The sequence below is a fragment of the Phasianus colchicus genome, chromosome 28, assembly GCF_987193195.1.
Source record: "Phasianus colchicus chromosome 28, bPhaCol1.hap1.1, whole genome shotgun sequence".
Lineage (NCBI taxonomy): Eukaryota > Metazoa > Chordata > Aves > Galliformes > Phasianidae > Phasianus > Phasianus colchicus.
The window spans coordinates 4311074-4330674 of record NC_143463.1 but is presented as its reverse complement, the minus strand read 5'-3'; the positions used below and the strand labels follow the sequence as shown (position 1 = coordinate 4330674).

The 19601-nt window shown below is 44.6% G+C and overlaps 2 protein-coding genes across 3 annotated transcripts in view; one reads left to right on the top strand and one right to left on the bottom strand.

Annotated features, from left to right (window-relative positions):
• The window catches only part of COMP (cartilage oligomeric matrix protein), a 34853-nt gene extending 34443 nt beyond the window's left edge, over positions 1-410 (bottom strand). The window contains exon 1 of the mRNA XM_090125970.1: positions 279-410. The gene's annotated coding sequence lies outside the window, so the exon portion shown is untranslated. The remainder of the gene's footprint in view (positions 1-278) is intronic.
• On the top strand, positions 107-19587 carry UPF1 (UPF1 RNA helicase and ATPase). 2 transcript variants are annotated; one of them, XM_031604071.2, is made up of 24 exons: positions 107-462; positions 5149-5291; positions 5718-5807; positions 6346-6513; positions 6896-7076; positions 7465-7626; positions 8221-8305; positions 8473-8571; positions 8763-8871; positions 9691-9850; positions 9973-10091; positions 10350-10514; positions 10746-10860; positions 11049-11192; positions 11314-11527; positions 11734-11851; positions 12840-12996; positions 13971-14113; positions 14751-14925; positions 15394-15475; positions 15961-16122; positions 16348-16565; positions 16968-17090; positions 17200-19587. In XM_031604071.2, exons 1-23 carry the CDS (start codon positions 238-240, stop codon positions 17085-17087), a joined length of 3354 nt encoding a protein of 1117 aa, XP_031459931.1. In that variant the 5' UTR covers positions 107-237; the 3' UTR covers positions 17088-17090; positions 17200-19587. The 2 variants fall into 2 exon arrangements, with proteins under 2 accessions (XP_031459931.1, XP_031459932.1); XM_031604072.2 differs by having other exon boundaries at positions 8754-8871.
• The last annotated feature ends 14 nt before the right edge of the window (positions 19588-19601 follow it).

The window sequence follows — 19601 nt, the reverse complement described above, 5'->3', positions numbered from 1 at the left end:
CTCTCGGTCCCGTCCTTTGACTCCGGCTCCTTCCGCCGTCGGTTCGGCCGCGTTCGGGGCCGCCCGAGCGGGGCGGCGGGGGTCTCGTCGGCGGCCGGTTCTCGGGGGCGCGGCCTGGTGCGCGCGGCGGATCCCGCCGCTGGCGTAGCGCGGCGCCCGGGCTCCGTGAGGCGCGGCCCGGCCGAGGCGGGGGGGCGGGCGCGCGGAAGCGCCGCTTCTCTTCTCACCGCCGCCGCCATGAGCGTGGAGGCGTACGGCCCCAGCTCGCAGACCCTCACCTTCCTGGACACGGAGGAGGCCGAGCTGCTCGGCGCCGACACGCAGGGCTCCGAGTTCGAGTTCACCGACTTCACTCTCCCCAGCCAGACCCAAACCCCGCCCGGAGCGGGGCAGGCGGGGCCCGGCCAGGCCCAGGGCGCTCCGGGAGCGGGGCAGGGCCCTGCAGGCCCCATCGAGGCCCAGGTGAGGCCGCGCCGGGGGCGCCGCGGGGGGGGGGGGGGGGGGGGGGGGGCGGGGCGGGGTGAGGCGGCGCCGCCGCCACCGGGGGGAGCGCGGAAGGGGCGGGCGGGAGCGGGGCGAGAGGGGAAGCGCTGGGCGGGCGGCGGGGCCTGCGGGAACGGGGGCTGTCGCGATAGTCGCGATATCGCCGTGCTGTCCCGATAGTCGCGATACGGAGCGAGGAGCGCTGCCGGGATGGGAGGATTTCGGTTCGTTTTCTTGTTTGAAAACGAATGCGCCTCCGCGTTCTCTTCGGTTGCGAGGAGTTGAGCGCTGTGAAAACGGAGCTGAATTTCTTTCCGACGGAAAGCAGCGCTCCTTTCCGACAGGGCCTTTTTCTCTTTGCGGGGTTGCCGGGGCGGCTTTGTTTGGGGCTGTAGGGCACTGACAGCCCGTAGCGCCTGCGGTTGGCGTGCGGAGCACCTCGAGGCTGAGAGATGGGAGAAATTCCTAACGCCGCCCGATGAGGGCCGCGTTTCTGCTTTAACAGTTCGCAGAAGTGAAAGAAAAGAGGGAACTGGGGCCGTGCGGCCAGAAACTAAGAAGTGTTCTAAAAGGAAATGCTGCTTGTCCTTGCGCTGCTTCTTGACTGTCTGTAGCAGGAGAAAAGAAGCCTGAAAGCCACACCTGAGAGGCTGTTTTGTGCTCTGTTAAAAGTTGAGCCGCTCTTGTATATCTTGGAATATATTGTTGAGTTCCATTATATTGTTATAAATTGTTAAGTAGTCCCGGTGTTAACAATTAAATGTTTGTAGATTGTCTGCGTTCCAGGATGTGTGTTTGGAGGAGCTGAAATGCTGCCGGTAAAAGCTCTTCATCGTGCACCAAAAACAGTCAGAGGGGATTCAGTTTTCTTTTTAACTTTATTTTCCAAGACTGATCTCTTGGAGTCTCTAAATGACACGGAAATGAGCAAACTTAGAGCAGTGAGTGAAAGGCAGCTTCAGGTGTGCAGTGCAGGTGGAATTGTGCTGCCTCAGTGCTCGGCCCAGGCACAGAGCTGTGCTGGGATTCACTCCAGTCAGTGTTCATAAGGTGGATTTAGAGCTGAGCTCCTGTGGGCTGATTGCTTTATTGTGTGTTTACTTGTTGCTCTTGAGTTCTGTTGGACAAAACAAGCCTTTTTCCTGTTTGAATTGCAGTTGTTAAGTAGTCTGTTTGTAGTTAGTGCATGTGTTATTTGAGAAAGCTTTTGGGGTAGAATCATGGTTTTTAAAGCTCTGATGGTTGTGATCATTCCAGAACTCTCAGAAAAGAGTGTTTGGACAGAAGAGGAAGAAAAACCGCCCCAGAATGAGTCTGAGAGTGTAAAAGGCAAGGGAAGAGAATTCGTTTTGCTTTTTCTTTTTGTCTAAACATGTTTGAAAAGCCTTTGAAGTAAGAAGGGAAAAAGGAAAATCTGGAGAGCGCATCCAGGTATGAGTGTGTCTGTAAGCATCCGTCCTGGCAGGCAGGAAGCAGAGGATGTTTGTAATGGCTGTGCGCTTTTATTTCAGTGCTGGGTTTTGCAGTTGTCCCCACGCTGTGTAAATTTGGGATAGGGGAGGCTGTTGTTCCAGTGAGGATTTGGGAGCACGGTGATGTTGGAGCTCAGCGAAACCCAGCACCTGTGCTCTGTTTGGAGCTCTGCCTTCCAGTGTTCTCATCAGCACTCAGATCAGAAATAGACCATTTGAAAGATTCTCAGGGAGGTTTTGCTACCTTGGGTAGATAATGTGAGCTTGTTAATGCCCTTTGGCAGGAGTGTGTCTAAATTTAAGTCTCGCAGGTTGCATACGTTTTTGCCTGGTTTAAATTTTTACTGTGATTGTGAAGAAAGTTTGAATAAACAATATTTCATGCTGATAAACATCGAAGGGATATTATTTTTATTCCTGTTCTGTTTTCTGATACCTTTTTAGTGCCCTGTGGATTGAAATGAGATGAGTTGGGCAGTGCAAAGCCCCTCATTTCTTCAGAAAACGTTCTTTGAGCCTGGCTCTGAAAGCTTTGTTTCTCAGCATATACTTAACTAATAGTTTAAGAGGATGCTGTTACCACGGATTAGTGTCTGAGTGACAAAAGGCAGGCAGAGGTTAAGCAGTGCAGGAGCAACGCCTCCTGTTTTCTGTAAACAATGGAAATACAGTTTTCTGATGATTAGGCAAACTAATTAGCATATTTGATTTGTATTAAGATAAATTCTGATCGTATCCGCAGCGTTTCCCTGCTCCCTCGGGCCAGGACTCGGTTCTGGTGGGAGGAGGCAGCACGTTTCTCCCATGCCTGGTGCTGGGAGCCCACTTGGTGGTGCCCTGAGTGTGGGCACGGCCAGCCCTGCTGCTGGGGTTGGGGTTTCCTGCAGTCCTCGGTGTTAGCAAACACTGCTCAGATCCCCGTTGTGAAACAGCTCTGACTGTGCTGCTGTGAGGCTGAATGCTCTCAGCGATGCACCTTCCCTTGTTTTCAAAGGGAGATCAAATAAGCACAACAGATTATAAGGCGCCGCGAATGTTACACGGCTTTAGTGGAGTCTCTGCAGACAACAAATGGTTAGCAATGCAAATCCAAAAGTGTGTGTCTTTCTGAAGCATGAGAAAAACTTCCCTGAGCCGGGGCGGTGTGCCTGGCCGTGCTGTGTGCGCTGCACAGTGCTGGGGTGCAGTGCCACAGCTGAGAGCTGTCTTGTAGCAAGATCCCAGCAGAATCCTTGCCTAGCTGTTGTTGTTTCTCTTGCTGCAGCCTGACACGTACTGCTTTAAAATGCAGCTGTGCTGATGGCTGTTGCCTGTTGATGGCTTGCTGTGTGGGTGGGCACATCAGCCAGAAGCACGGCGAGGAAGCTGCTGTCACCCGGCTGGGGCTCCGCGCGGTCACTGCTTGCTGCTGTGTTAATTGGGTCAGCTGCTGTGCTGTAGTGCAGCTCAGCTCCACCAAGCTCTGCTGCTGTCTGCTGAGCAGGACCGTGGAGGCCAGCGAGGAGCCGGGGAGGGACCAGCAGCTCTCAGTGCAGGTTGCTTGGTGTGGCTGCTAAACTTGCTGTGCCAGAAGTTTCAGTCAACACATTTAAAATAGAGAATTCTCCCCCCCCCCAAAAAAAAAAAATCTTACACAACAGCTGGTGCTGCCAGATTTTAATAACACGCGCACAGGCTGACATGGCAGCGAGTTTAGAACAATAGTTGGGCCACTTCCTTCCTGTGTGCCTGCTGAGCCACAGCCCGGCTGCCGGGTCCTGCTGCTGACAGATGGGTGCCATCGTGCTGACATCACTGCAGGCCTGAATGCTCTGCTGGTGTAGGACGAGAGATCTGTGTGTGCTGCCATTCCTTGTGCTCCTGCCTTAAAAAAGGGCTCTGCAATTGCACTCCCTGCTTGCTCAGCAGCCCCAAGTTATATGTGAGCTTCCAAAAAAAACGGATGGTGCTTGTCAGCTACTGTCAGTAATGGCATGTGAGGCCTCTTCAGAGCAGGCTGACAGCACCTGCCCTGGGAGTGTCCTCTCTTCATGCTGCTAAGAAATTTGGGTTAACTTGTCCATTAGTCTCCATCTATTCTAAGATCGATTAATAAGCTGTGTTCATATTTTCTTTAATATCACTATATTTAAAGTTGATGTTTGCTTTAGAACAGCTATGAAGATGCTATTAAATGTTGAGCTGCTGCAGCTCCCCCCATGACTGTCGGTCTGCAGAGATGTGGTTGCTGTGGCAGAATGGAACTGGAAGCCGAGGAGTCCCAAGGGACAATGGCTGCTGTAGTCTTGCTGAAGTCTGATTTGTGACATTCACACCTGTTGGTGCTCCTTCCTGGTGGTAAAAGCACTGTGCTAAGTATTGCCAAAATGGAGTTATTTTTAACAGGACTAGGACTTGATGTGTCAAATGTGCTGATGCAGAGCGTGGTGGTTCTGGCAGGTAGTGTCAGTGCAAAGAGGGAACACGTGCTGTGTGTGTGTGCTGCGTTAGCCATGCAGCCTCTGAAAGGCATTGCTCTGAGAACTTGGGCTGTGTTAGTTTGAATGGAGTTTGTGTGTTTCCTGGGTAACTTAACGAAGCCTCTTTGTTTTGAAGGAAATTGTATGGTGGCTAAAACAATGTTTGAGTAATACAGTAGTGATTGTCACACCTGGTGCATTACACAGGTATGTGTTTGGTTGCATGTAATACAGGTAGTACACCTTGAACAAGTGATGCTGCTTGGAGAGCTGGGCAGTCTGCTGAGAACCAGCTTCTGTTATTTCTGGCTGTACTTTGGCTTTTAGTTAGGTATGCATTGGAATAGGTCTTGGTCCCCTGCTCCATGTTGTCTTTGTGTTGTGAAGTTGTGCTTCTGGAGTCTCTGGGGAGGAGGATTGGTTTGGTGGATAGACAAAAAAATAATCCACAGAAAAGTAATTTAGTTTTGTGATTCATTTTTCCTATTTGTGAACTGACACTTCAATATTCCTGTAAAGTAGGAGCTAATGAAGCAAGTATCAATTATGTACAATGTATATATGATTATTTCTGATAGATGTGGTGTGTATTTCAAACTCATCGATTGTCTGTTCTTCTGAGATTTTCCTGAATTAAAGACAAGTTTTTACATAACAAAGTAGGGATTACCATTCTTGGCTTTGTTCTGAACGTGTTTTGATATTATGACCTAAGCACTGACCTTGTCCTGCAGGTTAATGGACCTGATGGCATTCTGCAGAACGGAGCAGTGGACGATAACGTCGCTAAAACCAGCCAGCTTCTGGCAGAGTTGAATTTTGAAGAAGATGAAGAAGATACTTACTACACAAAGGATCTTCCTGTGCATGCTTGCAGGTGAGGCCTGATCTTTGCATTGGGTTGATTGTTTCCAGAAGGTGGGGGCACTGAGTGAGATGTGCATACTTAGAGGATGGTTGGAATTTTGAGAGCAGCTTCCCTGGAGGCAGCTGCCTACTGGTGGGCAGGGAGTGCCCTCTGCTGAGTCCTGTGTGCTCTGACAGTGCTGCTTTGCTGAGGTCTTGTGCCTCTCTTCTAAGGGCTACAGAGTTAAGCCATCCTAGAAATGATAATGGTGGAAATAGTTAAAAAGCTTGCCTCAAACCAGAAGTTTAACTCGTGTGTTTGATACTTCCAGCAACTCTGATGATTCCTGATTTTCACTTCCCCTTATTTTGTACATTTCTAGATAATTCAAATCTTGTATTTGCATTTTCCTATAAATAATATCCCAATCGCTTCCTCATCTCATTTTAATTCCAGTTACTGTGGTATCCATGACCCTGCCTGTGTGGTTTACTGCAACACCAGCAAAAAGTGGTTCTGTAATGGGCGTGGAAATACATCTGGCAGGTAAATGATTAAATGATGGAAATGAGATGGGCAGACTTGCTTTAGTGTTTGTTTTGAAATGGCATAATGGGTGTGACTTATATTTTCCACGGTGATTGAATTCTCGTGACTCGAATGTGAACCTCCAACCTCTAGATTTTCCTGTTATGAGCTTTTACAGCTCCATCTCAGCAAAACTTGAATTACTTTTGTGGCATGAGCTCACTGCTTCTTCCCCCTGTGCTCTTGCAGAACAGTGTAACAGATGCTGTGATCTGTGGAGCTTCAGGAAGCTGCTTCCAAACAGCAATAAATTTCTTATACATTGCCCCTTCTTTCACATTCATTTTGAAGTATTCATGCATTGGAAAAACACTGAAACTGTTAGCAGTCATCTTGGCCTGCATGAAAAGAGCAAGGAATTATTAACGTCTGCCAGAATATGAATAGGTTTTTGTTTATCTCTTAATAATGACTGAGTTGCTATGTTACATAAAGTTAGGACTAAATCTGGTTTTCATATTGACTGCTTATTAATATGCATCCTCTCTGGTTTCAGCCACATTGTTAATCACCTGGTGAGAGCAAAGTGCAAAGAGGTGACTCTCCATAAAGATGGACCTCTAGGAGAGACTGTCCTGGAATGTTACAACTGCGGATGTCGTAATGTGTTTCTCCTTGGCTTTATTCCAGCTAAGGCAGACTCTGTGGTTGTTTTGCTGTGCAGGTGAGAGAATTTATTACAGTGTTTGTGTGAAGTATTGCACAACTGGATTTCTAAATGGCAACCCTCTGCTTTCACTTGGTATCTGAACGTTTTATACTCTGGTCTCCTTTTTATCCCTGTGTCACATTTAGTATTTTAGATGCTGAGGTTTTTTTCAGTTCTAGAAATATGGGAGAAATTCTGATTAGGATACCTTGCCTCTGCAATGTTGAAATACCAAGTGCAGGAACTGATGAATTGGCTCAGCAGGCTACTGGTGTTGGCTTTCTTCCTTTAACCAAGATGCTTGGCGCGTTTGAAGAATGTGTTAAACATGTTCTTATAGTTTGGTAGATTCCCTTACAGTTGTTTAATAATTTTTCTCAATATTTTGGTTGTGCAGGCAGCCATGTGCAAGTCAGAGCAGTTTAAAGGATATTAATTGGGACAGTTCACAGTGGCAGCCTCTTATCCAAGATCGCTGTTTCCTTTCGTGGCTGGTAAAGATTCCATCTGAGCAGGAACAGCTGAGAGCACGTCAGATTACAGCTCAGCAGATTAACAAACTGGAAGAACTTTGGAAGGTATTTCCCACTTTTCAAATACCAATTATGTTTTACTTAGTGCTGGTTTTGTGCCTTAAAAAGGAGGGACAAGGCTGTTTTAGCAACAGTGTAAGGCAGGAAACGTAACCTAATATACGTGAGGTTCAAACCTTTCCCTTTTGACAAGCAACACAACTGGGAATTGAGTAGAGAAATCACCTGTTAAAGTAGGAAAGCTTCATCTTTAGGTTCTGTCACTCTGTAGTCAGTCACTGCTTTTTGAGAGCTTTTTCTGTATGTCTGTTAATGCAGAACAAACTTGGCTGCATGTAGGTGAGCATGACATAATATCTCAGCATGGTTTTAGCAGTTTCTTGTCACTTGTGCTTAAAACTTTGAAACAACACTATTGTGTGTTAAATTCTAGGAAAATCCATCTGCAACTCTTGAGGACTTAGAAAAGCCTGGTGTTGACGAAGAGCCACAGCATGTCCTGCTTAGATATGAAGATGCTTATCAATACCAAAATATATTTGGTCCTCTAGTCAAGCTTGAGGCAGACTATGACAAGAAGCTTAAGGAGTCTCAGGTAATCTGCTTGAAAAATGCCTGTTTGGGGGGGGAATTCTGACCAGTTCTCTCACTTAGTAGAATAGAAGGAAAAACTAAAATGAAATAAATGTAATATTACTGTAATAAAGGCATGATAGTAATTAACAGTAGTATTAATGTGCGATCACAGGGAAAACTTTGAAACATTGGTTAAGGTCTTCCATCTCTTCTGAATTCAAAGTCTGTCTCTCCTGGAATTGTATTCTTTGTCAGAACTGCTTCATGACCACCTTCTGTTAAATTCTTTTCCCCATTCACTTACCTTTGTATCAGTCACTTTCCAGTCAAGCTTATAATATGTTGGGGACACTTAAGGGTTTTTTAGAAGACTAAGACAGGTGGTGATGACAATACATTTCTCATTAACTAAATGCACTGTCTTTGAAACAGAGTTAACTTCTACAGGTGGTGTGAATACAGTCCATAATAATAAACATAGATGTTTGTTTGGTGACACTGGAACAGCAAGTTTTGTATTTCTCCACTGTTTTGAAGTTTAGGACTGTGAGGATTGTGGTAGTTGGTAAACAGCTTTTTAAGAACATAATATATGCTCTTTCTTTATTGTTAGACCCAAGATAACATCACAGTCAGATGGGACCTGGGCTTGAATAAGAAAAGAATTGCTTATTTCACTCTTCCAAAGACTGATTCAGGTAATGACAGCTCAGCTGCACGTTTTGTCTGGTTTTTGTACCTGGTGAATAACATCAGCATTTAAAGAACTGTAATGATCTGGCCTGGGATATGATAGTCCTGTAGGTTTTTCTGCATTGTGGGGTGGTGGTTGTAAATGTTCTGAGATTTTCTCTTTCCTTTGTAGATATGCGTCTTATGCAAGGAGATGAGATCTGCTTGAGGTATAAAGGAGACCTGGCCCCTTTGTGGAAAGGAATTGGCCATGTTATCAAAGTTCCTGATAGTATCCTTTACTTAAAGAGCCTTAAGATGAGGCTTAATGAATGGTTAAATTATCTCTGAAGAACTCCTAAATTGTGTGCAGAAGTAATTTTGAAACCATTGTAATTAGTGGGCGTCTACTTAATAAATCAAAATCGGGGAAAATAAAATTCAAACGTTTGCTATAGATTACTACTTAACGAGGTTCTACAGATTATGGTGATGAGATTGCCATCGAGCTGAGGAGCAGCGTTGGAGCCCCTGTGGAGGTTACTCATAACTTCCAAGTGGATTTTGTGTGGAAGTCTACTTCGTTTGACAGGTATTGAGAAAGCACTTAAACTCAGCAGATAATGAGTTCAGTAGGTGTATATTTTTTCTTCTAATTTCAGTGGGATTTTTGAACAAGAGATGATGCATTGTTTCATTATGCTAGCAATCAGAGGGAGTGTACTGAATGCATCAAGTTCATGAACGTGACACCTGCTTCACAGAGCAGCAGCTCTAATTGTTGTTAGAGGTGGTAACGTTCAGATGAATTCCAAGCTGTCAGTGTTTCTAGCTTTGAAAGCATGTTCAGGGACTTTGGAAATACATTCATGTAACCTGTGAATCCAAGTGGGAAAATTAACCTCAAGTGTAGTAGCATTTGGGATTTAAGAGTTTGTTTGTTAATACAGTCATGAAGTGCTCTGTGTTCTTATTTGCTCTTCTCAACTTTGAGTCACTTTGACAAACTGAAATTTCAAGGAAACTGAATCAGCTGTGGGGTCTGTGGGCTTGAGATGTGTCTGTAGTGCATGTTGTAAGATAGGAGTTTGTCCTGAAACAGAGGTACTAAGTACAGCTTTTATTCAGATCTTGCACCTAAAACTTCCACTGCAAACTGTCAGAGTCCAGTTCCACTGCGGGTTTGTGGTTATACTTTGTAGAATTCACACTGGGGAAACAAAGATCCAAGTTCTGGAAGTCTAATGTTTGGTCTCTTAATTCTGTTATTAGATGCTTTGCATTGTCTTTTTTCCAAAAGATATGTTTTAATTTGTCTGATGGCTGATTAACTTCTGTTGTACTCTTGTGCATAATTTCATCTGAGGTGATCCTGATTCTGTTCTATTTTTTTGTCCTTTGTACATTTCAGAATGCAGAGTGCTTTAAAAACATTTGCTGTGGATGAGACTTCGGTGTCAGGATACATCTATCACAAACTGTTAGGCCATGAGGTGGAAGATGTAATTATTAAATGCCAGTTGCCAAAGCGTTTTACAGCACAAGGACTTCCTGATCTCAACCATTCTCAGGTAACCTCACGTTCCTTTTTTCTACATGCAAAGAATATGATAAAGGATTTGTGATTGAAGGTTGAACGACTTTGTAATTTCCTGTGCAAGGAATACTGAATAGCATTAAAATAATTCCATAGGTTTATGCTGTGAAGACCGTCCTGCAGCGTCCTCTGAGCCTTATCCAGGGTCCCCCTGGTACTGGAAAAACAGTGACATCAGCTACCATTGTCTATCATCTGGCTAGACAGGGCAATGGGTAAGAACTTCTCTGAATCTTTATGCACGAGATTACCTCATTATTGATCCAGACAATCAGCTCACATTTTAACACTTAAGCAGTCTGTATCCTTGAACTGGGAAGATTTTCTAGAAATGTATTATTCTGTGAAGATCTGAGCTTAAATCAGAAGATACTCATCAGTAGCTTATTTTTAGGGAGCATGTATATTAACACACTGTTGCAGGAAGAAGTTAATAGTTCACTGAGACTTTTTTGCCTTTTTTTTCCCCCAAGGCCTGTGTTAGTTTGTGCTCCAAGTAACATTGCTGTAGATCAGTTGACAGAGAAGATCCATCAGACTGGTCTGAAAGTGGTTCGGCTGTGTGCTAAAAGCCGTGAGGCAATTGACTCACCTGTATCCTTCTTGGCACTGCATAACCAGATCAGAAACATGGATAGGTAAGGAGTGGGTGAGGGAGAGGGGAAGACACCCCAAAAAACCCAAACTTCAGGTGCTGGACACAGTTGTTTTAACAACTCTGACAATGATGGTATATATTTTGCTCTGTATATAAGTCATTTTTAGTTTTGCAAATACGTTTTCTTGTTTCTGTGGCAATATGTGAAGAGCTTCACTGTGAGCTGGAGTTGTTGTTAATTAGATTATAATGCAAAATTCCATTTTTGCAGCATGCCAGAGCTTCAGAAGCTGCAACAGCTTAAAGATGAAACTGGAGAACTGTCATCTGCTGATGAGAAACGCTACCGTGCCCTGAAACGAACAGCAGAGCGTGAATTGCTCATGGTAAAGTTCCATCAGATACAGTAGTTCTGCTACTGCCTTCTCCCACTGGAAGCTTAGTTGCAATTTGTTGGCAGATATCAGAATACAGTTTAACTTCGGGCGAGATTCCTGGAATGGTATTCAGTGACCTTCTGTATGAAAGTGTTGTCTATCCTACTTGATTGATTTTGGTTGTGTTTCTGTCTCAGAATGCAGATGTGATCTGTTGCACATGTGTGGGAGCTGGTGATCCAAGGCTTGCAAAAATGCAGTTCCGCTCCATTTTGATTGATGAAAGCACCCAGGCCACTGAGCCAGAGTGCATGGTGCCAGTTGTGCTGGGAGCAAAGCAGGTAGGAGCCACTGGATTTCCTTTAAAGTATGATTTATAAATAGGCGAAGTAGTAGTTTAGGCCAAAAATTCAGACTTGGGTATCTGCACTGTCATCAGTGGTGAATTTTTCTTTTCCACAGCTTATTCTTGTAGGTGACCACTGCCAGCTTGGTCCTGTTGTGATGTGTAAGAAAGCTGCCAAGGCAGGCCTGTCTCAGTCCCTGTTTGAGAGGCTGGTGGTGCTGGGGATTCGCCCCATCCGCCTGCAGGTGCAGTACCGCATGCACCCTGCCCTGAGTGCTTTCCCATCCAACATCTTCTATGAGGGTTCGCTCCAGAATGGTGTCACTGCAGGTGAGTAAGAATGGCATTTCCTGCAAATTCCTTTCTTTTCACTTCATTAAAGATAGAAGGAAAAATTCTTTAGTCTAGATGAGTTTTTTTTATTCAATTAGAAAGGGAACTCCCACCACACTGATGGCTTTGAGTCTTTGAGGAATTGCTGTGAAAGTGCTTGTTTAGTAAAGCAGTACTAACTTTATTACTTTTGTGCTCTTCAGCTGACCGTGTGAAGAAAGGGTTTGACTTCCAGTGGCCACAGCCAGATAAGCCAATGTTTTTCTATGTTACACAAGGACAGGAAGAAATCGCCAGCTCAGGCACCTCTTATTTGAACAGGTAAAAATCAATACTGAGATTTACATAGAAATACTGATAGTATAAGGAGTGTGAGACAACTAAGTGCCTTATATAAGAGGGATAAATTCAAAACAGAAGCAAAATGACTGCATTTTGCACCCAGGAAGTGCTGGTTGATTCCCATTTCAAAGCTTGAATTCTAGTAGGTCCTGAAACAAAGTCCTAATGGGTAGATGTTGAAAGAGGAGAAGGTAGCACAAGAGAGCAGTGGAGAGCTGGGAATTTCATTTTTTTTTCCTATTCCTTTGTTCAGCACATCCAAACTTTTTCAGTGAGTGAGCTTCTAATACTTTGCTCCTTTGCTTTACATGCATTTGTTTTTGTGCCTGGAAGGAAGAACCAGACCAACTTACAGAACATATCTGCTGTGATATTTTTAACCTGTCTGCTTCGTGAACTGTGTGTGCAGAAGCGCTGAATGCAGCGAGGCAGACTGTGCACAAACAAATGGCACAATCATTGGCTGACAGGGCAATTGGCATTAAAAAACGTTCTATATTTAAAACTCTAAGATAAAAGAACTGAAGGATCTGTTTGTACAGCAGGCTGGAACACTTCTCATGGTCTCACTCGAAGTACAAGCGTACATTTAACTCTGAGAAGTGCATTTCAGAAGAGTGGTGGCTGTCCTAAATTCTGCTACTCCAGGAAGTCTAGTTGTGCAGTACTGAAAAGGCAGAGGTAGATTTCAGGATAAATTTGTGTTGTTGTGATCTCTTTCTGAGGTGTTAATTTTTGGCTGAGAGCATCTGTTTGTAGCCAGGAGGTGATAGCAGTGAATGTTCTTGCAGAACTTTAGATGAACTAATTTGAGTGACAGAGTGCTGTGGTGTAAAAATGATCTCTTTCTGAAGTAGCCTTTGTGAAAGAAGGCACAGCACACGTGTTCAGGTTATCTACCCCCATTCACTGAAAATGTTTAGATCTAATGCTGTAATTTACTTAAATGAATCTTTTTTTTCCATAGAACGGAAGCTGCCAATGTGGAGAAGATAACTACAAAGCTTTTGAAAGCTGGTGCCAAACCTGATCAGATTGGCATTATTACTCCTTATGAAGGCCAACGATCCTATCTGGTGCAGTACATGCAGTTCAGTGGTTCCTTGCATACAAAACTTTACCAGGTATGGAGTCATTGCAGAAACAAGAGAACCTTTGAAGATAGAAAGAAGCTGAGAAGATAAAAAAGGCAGACGCTGTGAAACTCAAATGTTTTCACTTTTGGTCTGGCTTCTCGGACCAAATTTGTTTAGTAACTTCTGAGCATTTTAGTTGACCTCAGGTAAAGTAGTTCAAGGGAAGGTAACGCAGGACAGGAGTTAGCAAATGCCAGTGAGTTTCAGGAGAACAATTTGCCAAATAATGGAGAAAGCCCAGTGAGGTTCTGTTGAAAGGAGAGCTTCGATGAGTCCATCCTCTGAGGGCTCATTGAGACACAAAAGGGAAAGGTCAGCAGTGCTTCAGCTGTGGAAAAATATCTCAAGCCGGAAGACTCGCAGGAAGTTGAACACCATAAATCCTGATGTTCAATCACTTGTTTGCTTAGGAGTGTGTCCTCTGAGTGGACCTCCTCCACCAAACACTAAAAGGTGTTGCTACAAACAAGCTGGTTAGATGTTTAATAGTCTCTTTTGCAATAATTGAAAGCTTGGGCAGTGTTTTCACTGAAGGAAAACTTGGTGGAAATACTTCTGCTCCTGCCAGGAATGATCTGTCCCTCTGATTCAGGCTTCTCAGTAGCTGGGAGCAGCAGTACTGATCTGCAGCTGTATTGCTATGAGGTTTTGGGATAGCCAAATCTGTTCTGGCAGTGTACCTGGAGAAGGGCTGCTTTCTGTAGCAGGTGCCAGTTGTAGGGGGGAAATGCAAGAACCATAAAGCACATGAACATAAAAGTTATTTGTCTTAAACTGAGACTCTTTCTCCCTTAGGGAAGCTCTTTAGTGGGCAGTGGAATTATTAGATCATCTGGCATGACAAAAATAACACTTTTCCCAAATGATGGAACTGTTAGTGTGCAGCCAGTATGTTTTGTAATACCTGTTGGTAGTACAACCATTATGTGCTTCCGTGATTTACGTGTTTTCCTCTGTGTTAGGAAGTAGAAATTGCAAGCGTGGATGCCTTCCAAGGACGAGAGAAGGACTTTATTATCCTGTCTTGTGTGAGGGCCAACGAACACCAAGGGATAGGATTTCTGAATGACCCCAGACGTCTTAATGTGGCTCTTACAAGAGCAAGGTAAAGTAAAATTGGACAGATCTTCTGTTTTAGAGACAAGCTACTAAGAGCTGCATTCTGTGGGTGGTAAGCCTGTTCCTCTGCCTGGTTTAAGGGAGCCTTGAAGGGAATATAGAAATGATTCAACTTTACAGGAGCAATCTTAAATCAGTCAGCGTTACTGTTTTGTTTTGGGAGACTGTAGAATCCAGCATGCTCTTCCCCTTTGTCTGCAGGACAGACGTAGTCTTCCCTTCACTCACTCCTTTCTGTCTCAGAAGCCATTGTTACAGTTTTTCTTTTCTTAGAATGAGTTTGGTTGTTAAGAAGGGAAGCTACTGAGAAGTTAGTGATGTGCTGGTTGGCTTCCCTTGGTATCTGTTAAGTTCTACAATAATGTAATGTGGCTGGTGAGCATAGTGACATGTTTGACAACCCTGCAGAAGGAAGGAGATTGCCGTGGGCAGTTTCTCAGGAATCACAAGTTTCCAAGTGTACAGAAATCGTTTGCTGTATACAGGAAAGTTGGGTCAGGGTCTCCTATACCTACTGTCACAGGCTTCTCTGGAGTTCCTTCATTTGCTGCTGTTCCAGCACTACTGTGTAACTTGTCCTGTCTTGTAAGCTGATCTTAGTTTCATTGTTTGCTCTTCCATAGGTATGGAGTAATTATTGTTGGGAACCCAAAAGCTCTGTCTAAACAACCACTTTGGAATCACCTGCTGAATTACTACAAGGAGCAGAAGGTTTTGGTGGAGGGACCACTGAATAACCTCCGGGAGAGCCTCATGCAATTCAGCAAGCCCCGAAAACTTGTCAATACCATCAACCCAGTAAGTTGGTCTTTCCTGTTTCTCAGATGTCTGCGGCATGAAGTAACTGGGCATTGATAGCCATAAATGGATGGAATAAACGGACACCCACATGCCCTCACACACCTGTATCTTTTCACTTTTGTTGCCTAGTAAATGGGCTCTGGCAAAGTAAACTGCAGTTTCTAAGTGAAGCAGTTCGTCTTTATTCACTGCAAAATTCTACATGGGGTAACTTTTGAGGTGCATGAAACATCATGTAATTATTTTTGTATGATGAGCTTGCTAAATCTATACAGTGTTCTTTAAGGTTTTTATGTACAGTTCTGTTAAAAATTGTCAACATGTGGTTGAGATGATGGCTGGATGTTTTTCTTGTATTAGAAACAGTATCTGTGATGGTTTTGCTGAGTTTTTACTCGCCTTACAGTCGGGTTGCAGTGCACAGCTCAATGCTAAAGCTTTGTCCAACTCCTCCAATGCTTTCAGGGCGCCCGCTTCATGACCACTGCCATGTATGATGCACGTGAAGCTATTATTCCAGGATCCGTCTATGACCGGAGCAGTCAAGGTAAAGAAGCTGTTAGCATTAACACCATTCACCAGTTTTCTTTAGTTAATCTCTGGGGTTACAGACTGCAAATGTTTAAATGCCTGAAAACAGAAAAATGTGGGGGTTAAAAACTGAAAAATGCTTGTGATGTCTGAATACTTAAGGGGGGATTTTGCTGTCCCTAATGTTGCAGTAACCTCTGTGGTGTAACTCCGTGTCTGAAGAGCAGATGAAGAGTGAGGGGTGTGTGTCAGTGTTGTAGGATTTGTGAACGGCACTATAGAAGGGTGATTGGATGAGGTGACCATATTATGTCTCTTTGAGACTTGGGAGTGTGGGATAGAGTCCCAGAGATTCTTGGCAGTGATAGGCTTGTCCTTTCAGCTTCTGGTTTCTGATTATATTTTTTCTGCTTAAAGTCCTCCTGTTACCTTTAAAAGCAGGAATATGAATTTCAGAATATTCAGGATGCTTGAAATAACTGTGACTTTCCCCCTCCCCAGGGCGCCCATCCAACATGTACTTCCAAACCCACGACCAGATCGGGATGATCAGTGCAGGCCCCAGCCACGTCACTGCTATGAACATTCCCATCCCCTTCAACCTTGTGATGCCCCCAATGCCACCACCAGGGTACTTCGGGCAGGCCAACGGCCCAGCTGCAGGTATGGGACCAGGGAGGGACAGTGCCAAAGCCACGGTGTGGGTCTGATGTGGGATAATGTTTTCAGTGCTGATGAGAGTAAGCTTGTTGTATTTCTTTGCACCTACTGCATTGAGTACAATGTGAAGCGTTGCCTGAAGTGAGTTCATCAAGTCTTTGTAGGAGCATCTGATTCTCACACACTTGTAAAGCTTCTCACTGTTGGTTTGGATAAATGCTTTTCCAGGACGTGGGGCACCCAAAGGGAAGACTGGTCGTGGTGGGCGCCAGAAAAATCGTTTTGGGATTCCTGGAACGAGTCAGTCAAACCTTCCCAATAGCCAGGCGAGCCAAGACGTGGTGTCCCAGCCTTTCTCCCAGGGTCCACTGACTCAGGGGTATATCTCCATGAGTCAGCCATCTCAGATGAGTCAGCCTGGGCTCTCCCAACCAGAATTATCACAGGTAAGCAGAGTGATGCACGGTCTGCCCTTTTTCCTGGGTTTTATATCAGTATTCTGTTTCTGTGTGCACATCTCTGTTTCTTAGAATTGAGGAAAGTAGAAACTAAAACATCTTCAGTTAATTTGGCTGCAGCATTTCTTACCCTCTACATGGTGGGCTTCAAAAGTGTACTTGACCAAAAGAATTGAGCTGCAGATACCAACTTCACCTTGAACCCTAACGTTCAACCTCTGCCCTTTCAGCTGCCTTGTACTGCTGAAAGCTTTATAGCAATTCTGCAGCAAACTGGGGGTCAACTTTAAAAGCAGAGACAAAACAGAAACTTGTTTTTTCTTTAACGTTGGCTGCTCCATAAGGTACCACTGGAGCTTGATGCTGCTTAACACACGCTCTCATTTCCAGGACAGTTACCTTGGTGATGAGTTTAAGTCTCAGATTGACGTGGCGCTGTCACAGGACTCCACCTACCAGGGGGAACGCGCGTATCAACATGGCGGAGTGACGGGACTGTCACAGTATTAGAGTGTAAGCACTGAGGTCACCCCTCTGCTTCTCCTCCCTGATATGAGCTCTTGAGAACTGTTTTTCTCGTGACAGCTGTAATACAACTCTGGTTTTGTTTTCTCGCTTTCAGGTTGAGGAAGAAGAGCTAAGCTTGTGTGGAGCTTAGTTCATCAGCATTTTATTCTGGGTAATAAAAAAAATAAAATAAAATGGATACCTGTTTTCCACTGCTAAAACTGAAGCACCACTGTGTGAGAGCAACAGGAGAAAGAAACCAACCAACGGAGAGGAGAGAGAGAGAGAGAGAGAAAGGAGAGCGCGCGAGAGAGCCCACTGCTAGCTCACTGAGACAAGGAGACTGACCGGAGAGGAGAGAGAGCAACGACGGACTGGCTGGCGCCTCACAGGGAAGGCAACTCACCCTGCAATGAGTGGTCAGCCGAGTCCCTGCTCCCCCAGTCCAAGAAGCTCGAGAGAAGGGCCTTAAGCAGGTTTCACTTCATTCCATACTTCTCTTTGCGAGCAGGGCATTACTTTTCAGAGCAGATGGGGAGAGGAAAACCCTCATCTCAGAGTTGTTCTCATTTTCAAGGGGTACTATATTTTAGCAGTAACTGTTTACATTTTAGAAGCAGAGTATCTGAGAGAGAGTTCCTAAGTTGACAGCAGGCCAAGCAGAAATCCAGTGGAACGTAGCTGATGCTCAACTCTGAGATGGAGGTTTTGTTGTCCAGCGCTGGCTCTGAAATCCTAGTGTCATCGTGCTGCCCACATTCTGAATGGGTCTTTCGTGACAAGGTGGTTTTAAAGAGATTCTTTCAAAGGAGCACTGAATTTTTAGAAGTTTGTCTCTGAATTCTTAGTGGTGGACCTGGGAGATCCTTGTTCTGAGAAGCTTACAAAAAGTGTAAAACAAAACTAAATTAGAGCACCAACCTTGAGAACTTTCAGTGTGATTTAAAGTTGCAGCAATCAGCCTCTTCTTCCTACATCGGATAGCAGTTAGAGTGGAAGGAGCCTGCGCGCTCGAGCAGGAGGAGGGTTTCAAAGTGTTTTCTGTATGCTTTAATTGGCTACTGTCTGGACTCTACTCTGTGAAAAACAAGCCTTTCTCTAAGATGAACTTTGCGCTTGAAAGGGGATGGGTTCCTGTGCCCTTCGGCCCTGGAGGAAAGGATGCTAACAGGCCTGCTTTACTGCTCCCTCAGCTGGGGGGAAGAAGTAGTGGAAACTGGGGATTATATTGGTTTTGAAGTAAAGACTACAATGTTACCGAAGCAGGTTGGAGAAATGGACAAAGCAGGCAGTTGTTGGAAGGTGGCCTCTGATGGATGGGTATAATTAGAGATAATGGGGTAGGCTTTTGTGTGGCTTCTTCGGTGATTAACGCAGATAGCCGAGAGGTTCAGGTGTTGCAGAACAAACCCGGAGCTGCTTTTTCAGGTAGTGCACCCAGCTGTGCCATCGGTGCTGGCTGAAGAAATAGCTGGAAGTCAGAACTGAGAACAGCACATAAGAGAAGCCATCCAATTTCTAAGTTGTACCCATATCTTAAATAAGTCATATGGGAACACTGGGAGCATTTTATTTGTGTCTAAACCTTTTTAGAAACGGCGCAGAGAATCAAAATTCCTACAGACCCATTTTTATCGGATCCCAAACTGCAAACCTCTGCCTCCCAGCAGGCAGAGATGAGCAGAGCGATTCTAACCTCGGTGTTTGTAAGGTTTGAATTAAGTTAGCGTTCTATCAAAGGGCTCCAAGTGTTTCTAGTCTTTTTTTGGGGGGGAACTCGAAATACCTCTCATATGAATGTACTTAAGCGATGTAAAACCCACTTTTTGTATCTGGGGGGAAAGCCCTTTCATCACTGTCCTTTCTGTAGAGTGTTGACCCGCTTTCATCACCTGTATTTGCTGTAGTTTTCAGGAGTGTCTCTTCCCCAGCACAGACCTGGTGTAGCATACCCACAAACGTGAGTAGTGTGCACATAGAATGGAACAGGTGTTCAGCATTTGTGTTCAGTCCTGCAGTGAACGTGGTTCAAGAACTGCAAAATAAACTCAAATTTTCCAGAAATGAAAACCATTCTTTTCTCATAAAAAGCCTCCAGCGTTTAGACTTCTAAAATGTGAAAGAATGGAGACACAGGCCACCTTCCTTCCTTGTGAGATGGACTGTTTTATTTATTAACATTGCCGAAGGGCTTTTTTAATTTTTTTTTCCTTCTGTAGGCTGCGTAGCTGCATAGACTTTTCAGATAGGTTTAAGCTGTAACCCTCTGTGCAATGCAATCCATTGAGTAATGTAACCCCTCCTCTCCCTTCCCCCCTTTATTTCACTGATGGGAATGCCTGCCTCTGCTTCGTGCTGTTTTTTTTCCTTTGTAGCAGTTACTCTGAGTTTTATAAATCCAGACATCAGTGCTAGCACGGTGTTACTCTTTTGATTTTGTCTCAGTTTGTTTTAAACCTGTTTGTCATCAATAAAATATTAATAAACAGCTCTTGCATTCACAGTGGCCCCCTACCT

What these genes read in the sequence shown, in the direction of transcription:
- UPF1 (XM_031604072.2), top strand. Translation starts at nt 238, where the DNA reads ATGAGCGTGGAGGCGTACGGCCCCAGCTCGCAGACCCTCACCTTCCTG. An exon ending in TGTTATCAAAGTTCCTGATA is followed by an intron (nt 8,572 to 8,753) that starts GTATCCTTTACT and finishes CTACTTAACGAG; the next exon opens with GTTCTACAGATTATGGTGAT. An exon ending in CCCAACCAGAATTATCACAG is followed by an intron (nt 16,566 to 16,967) that starts GTAAGCAGAGTG and finishes TCTCATTTCCAG; the next exon opens with GACAGTTACCTTGGTGATGA.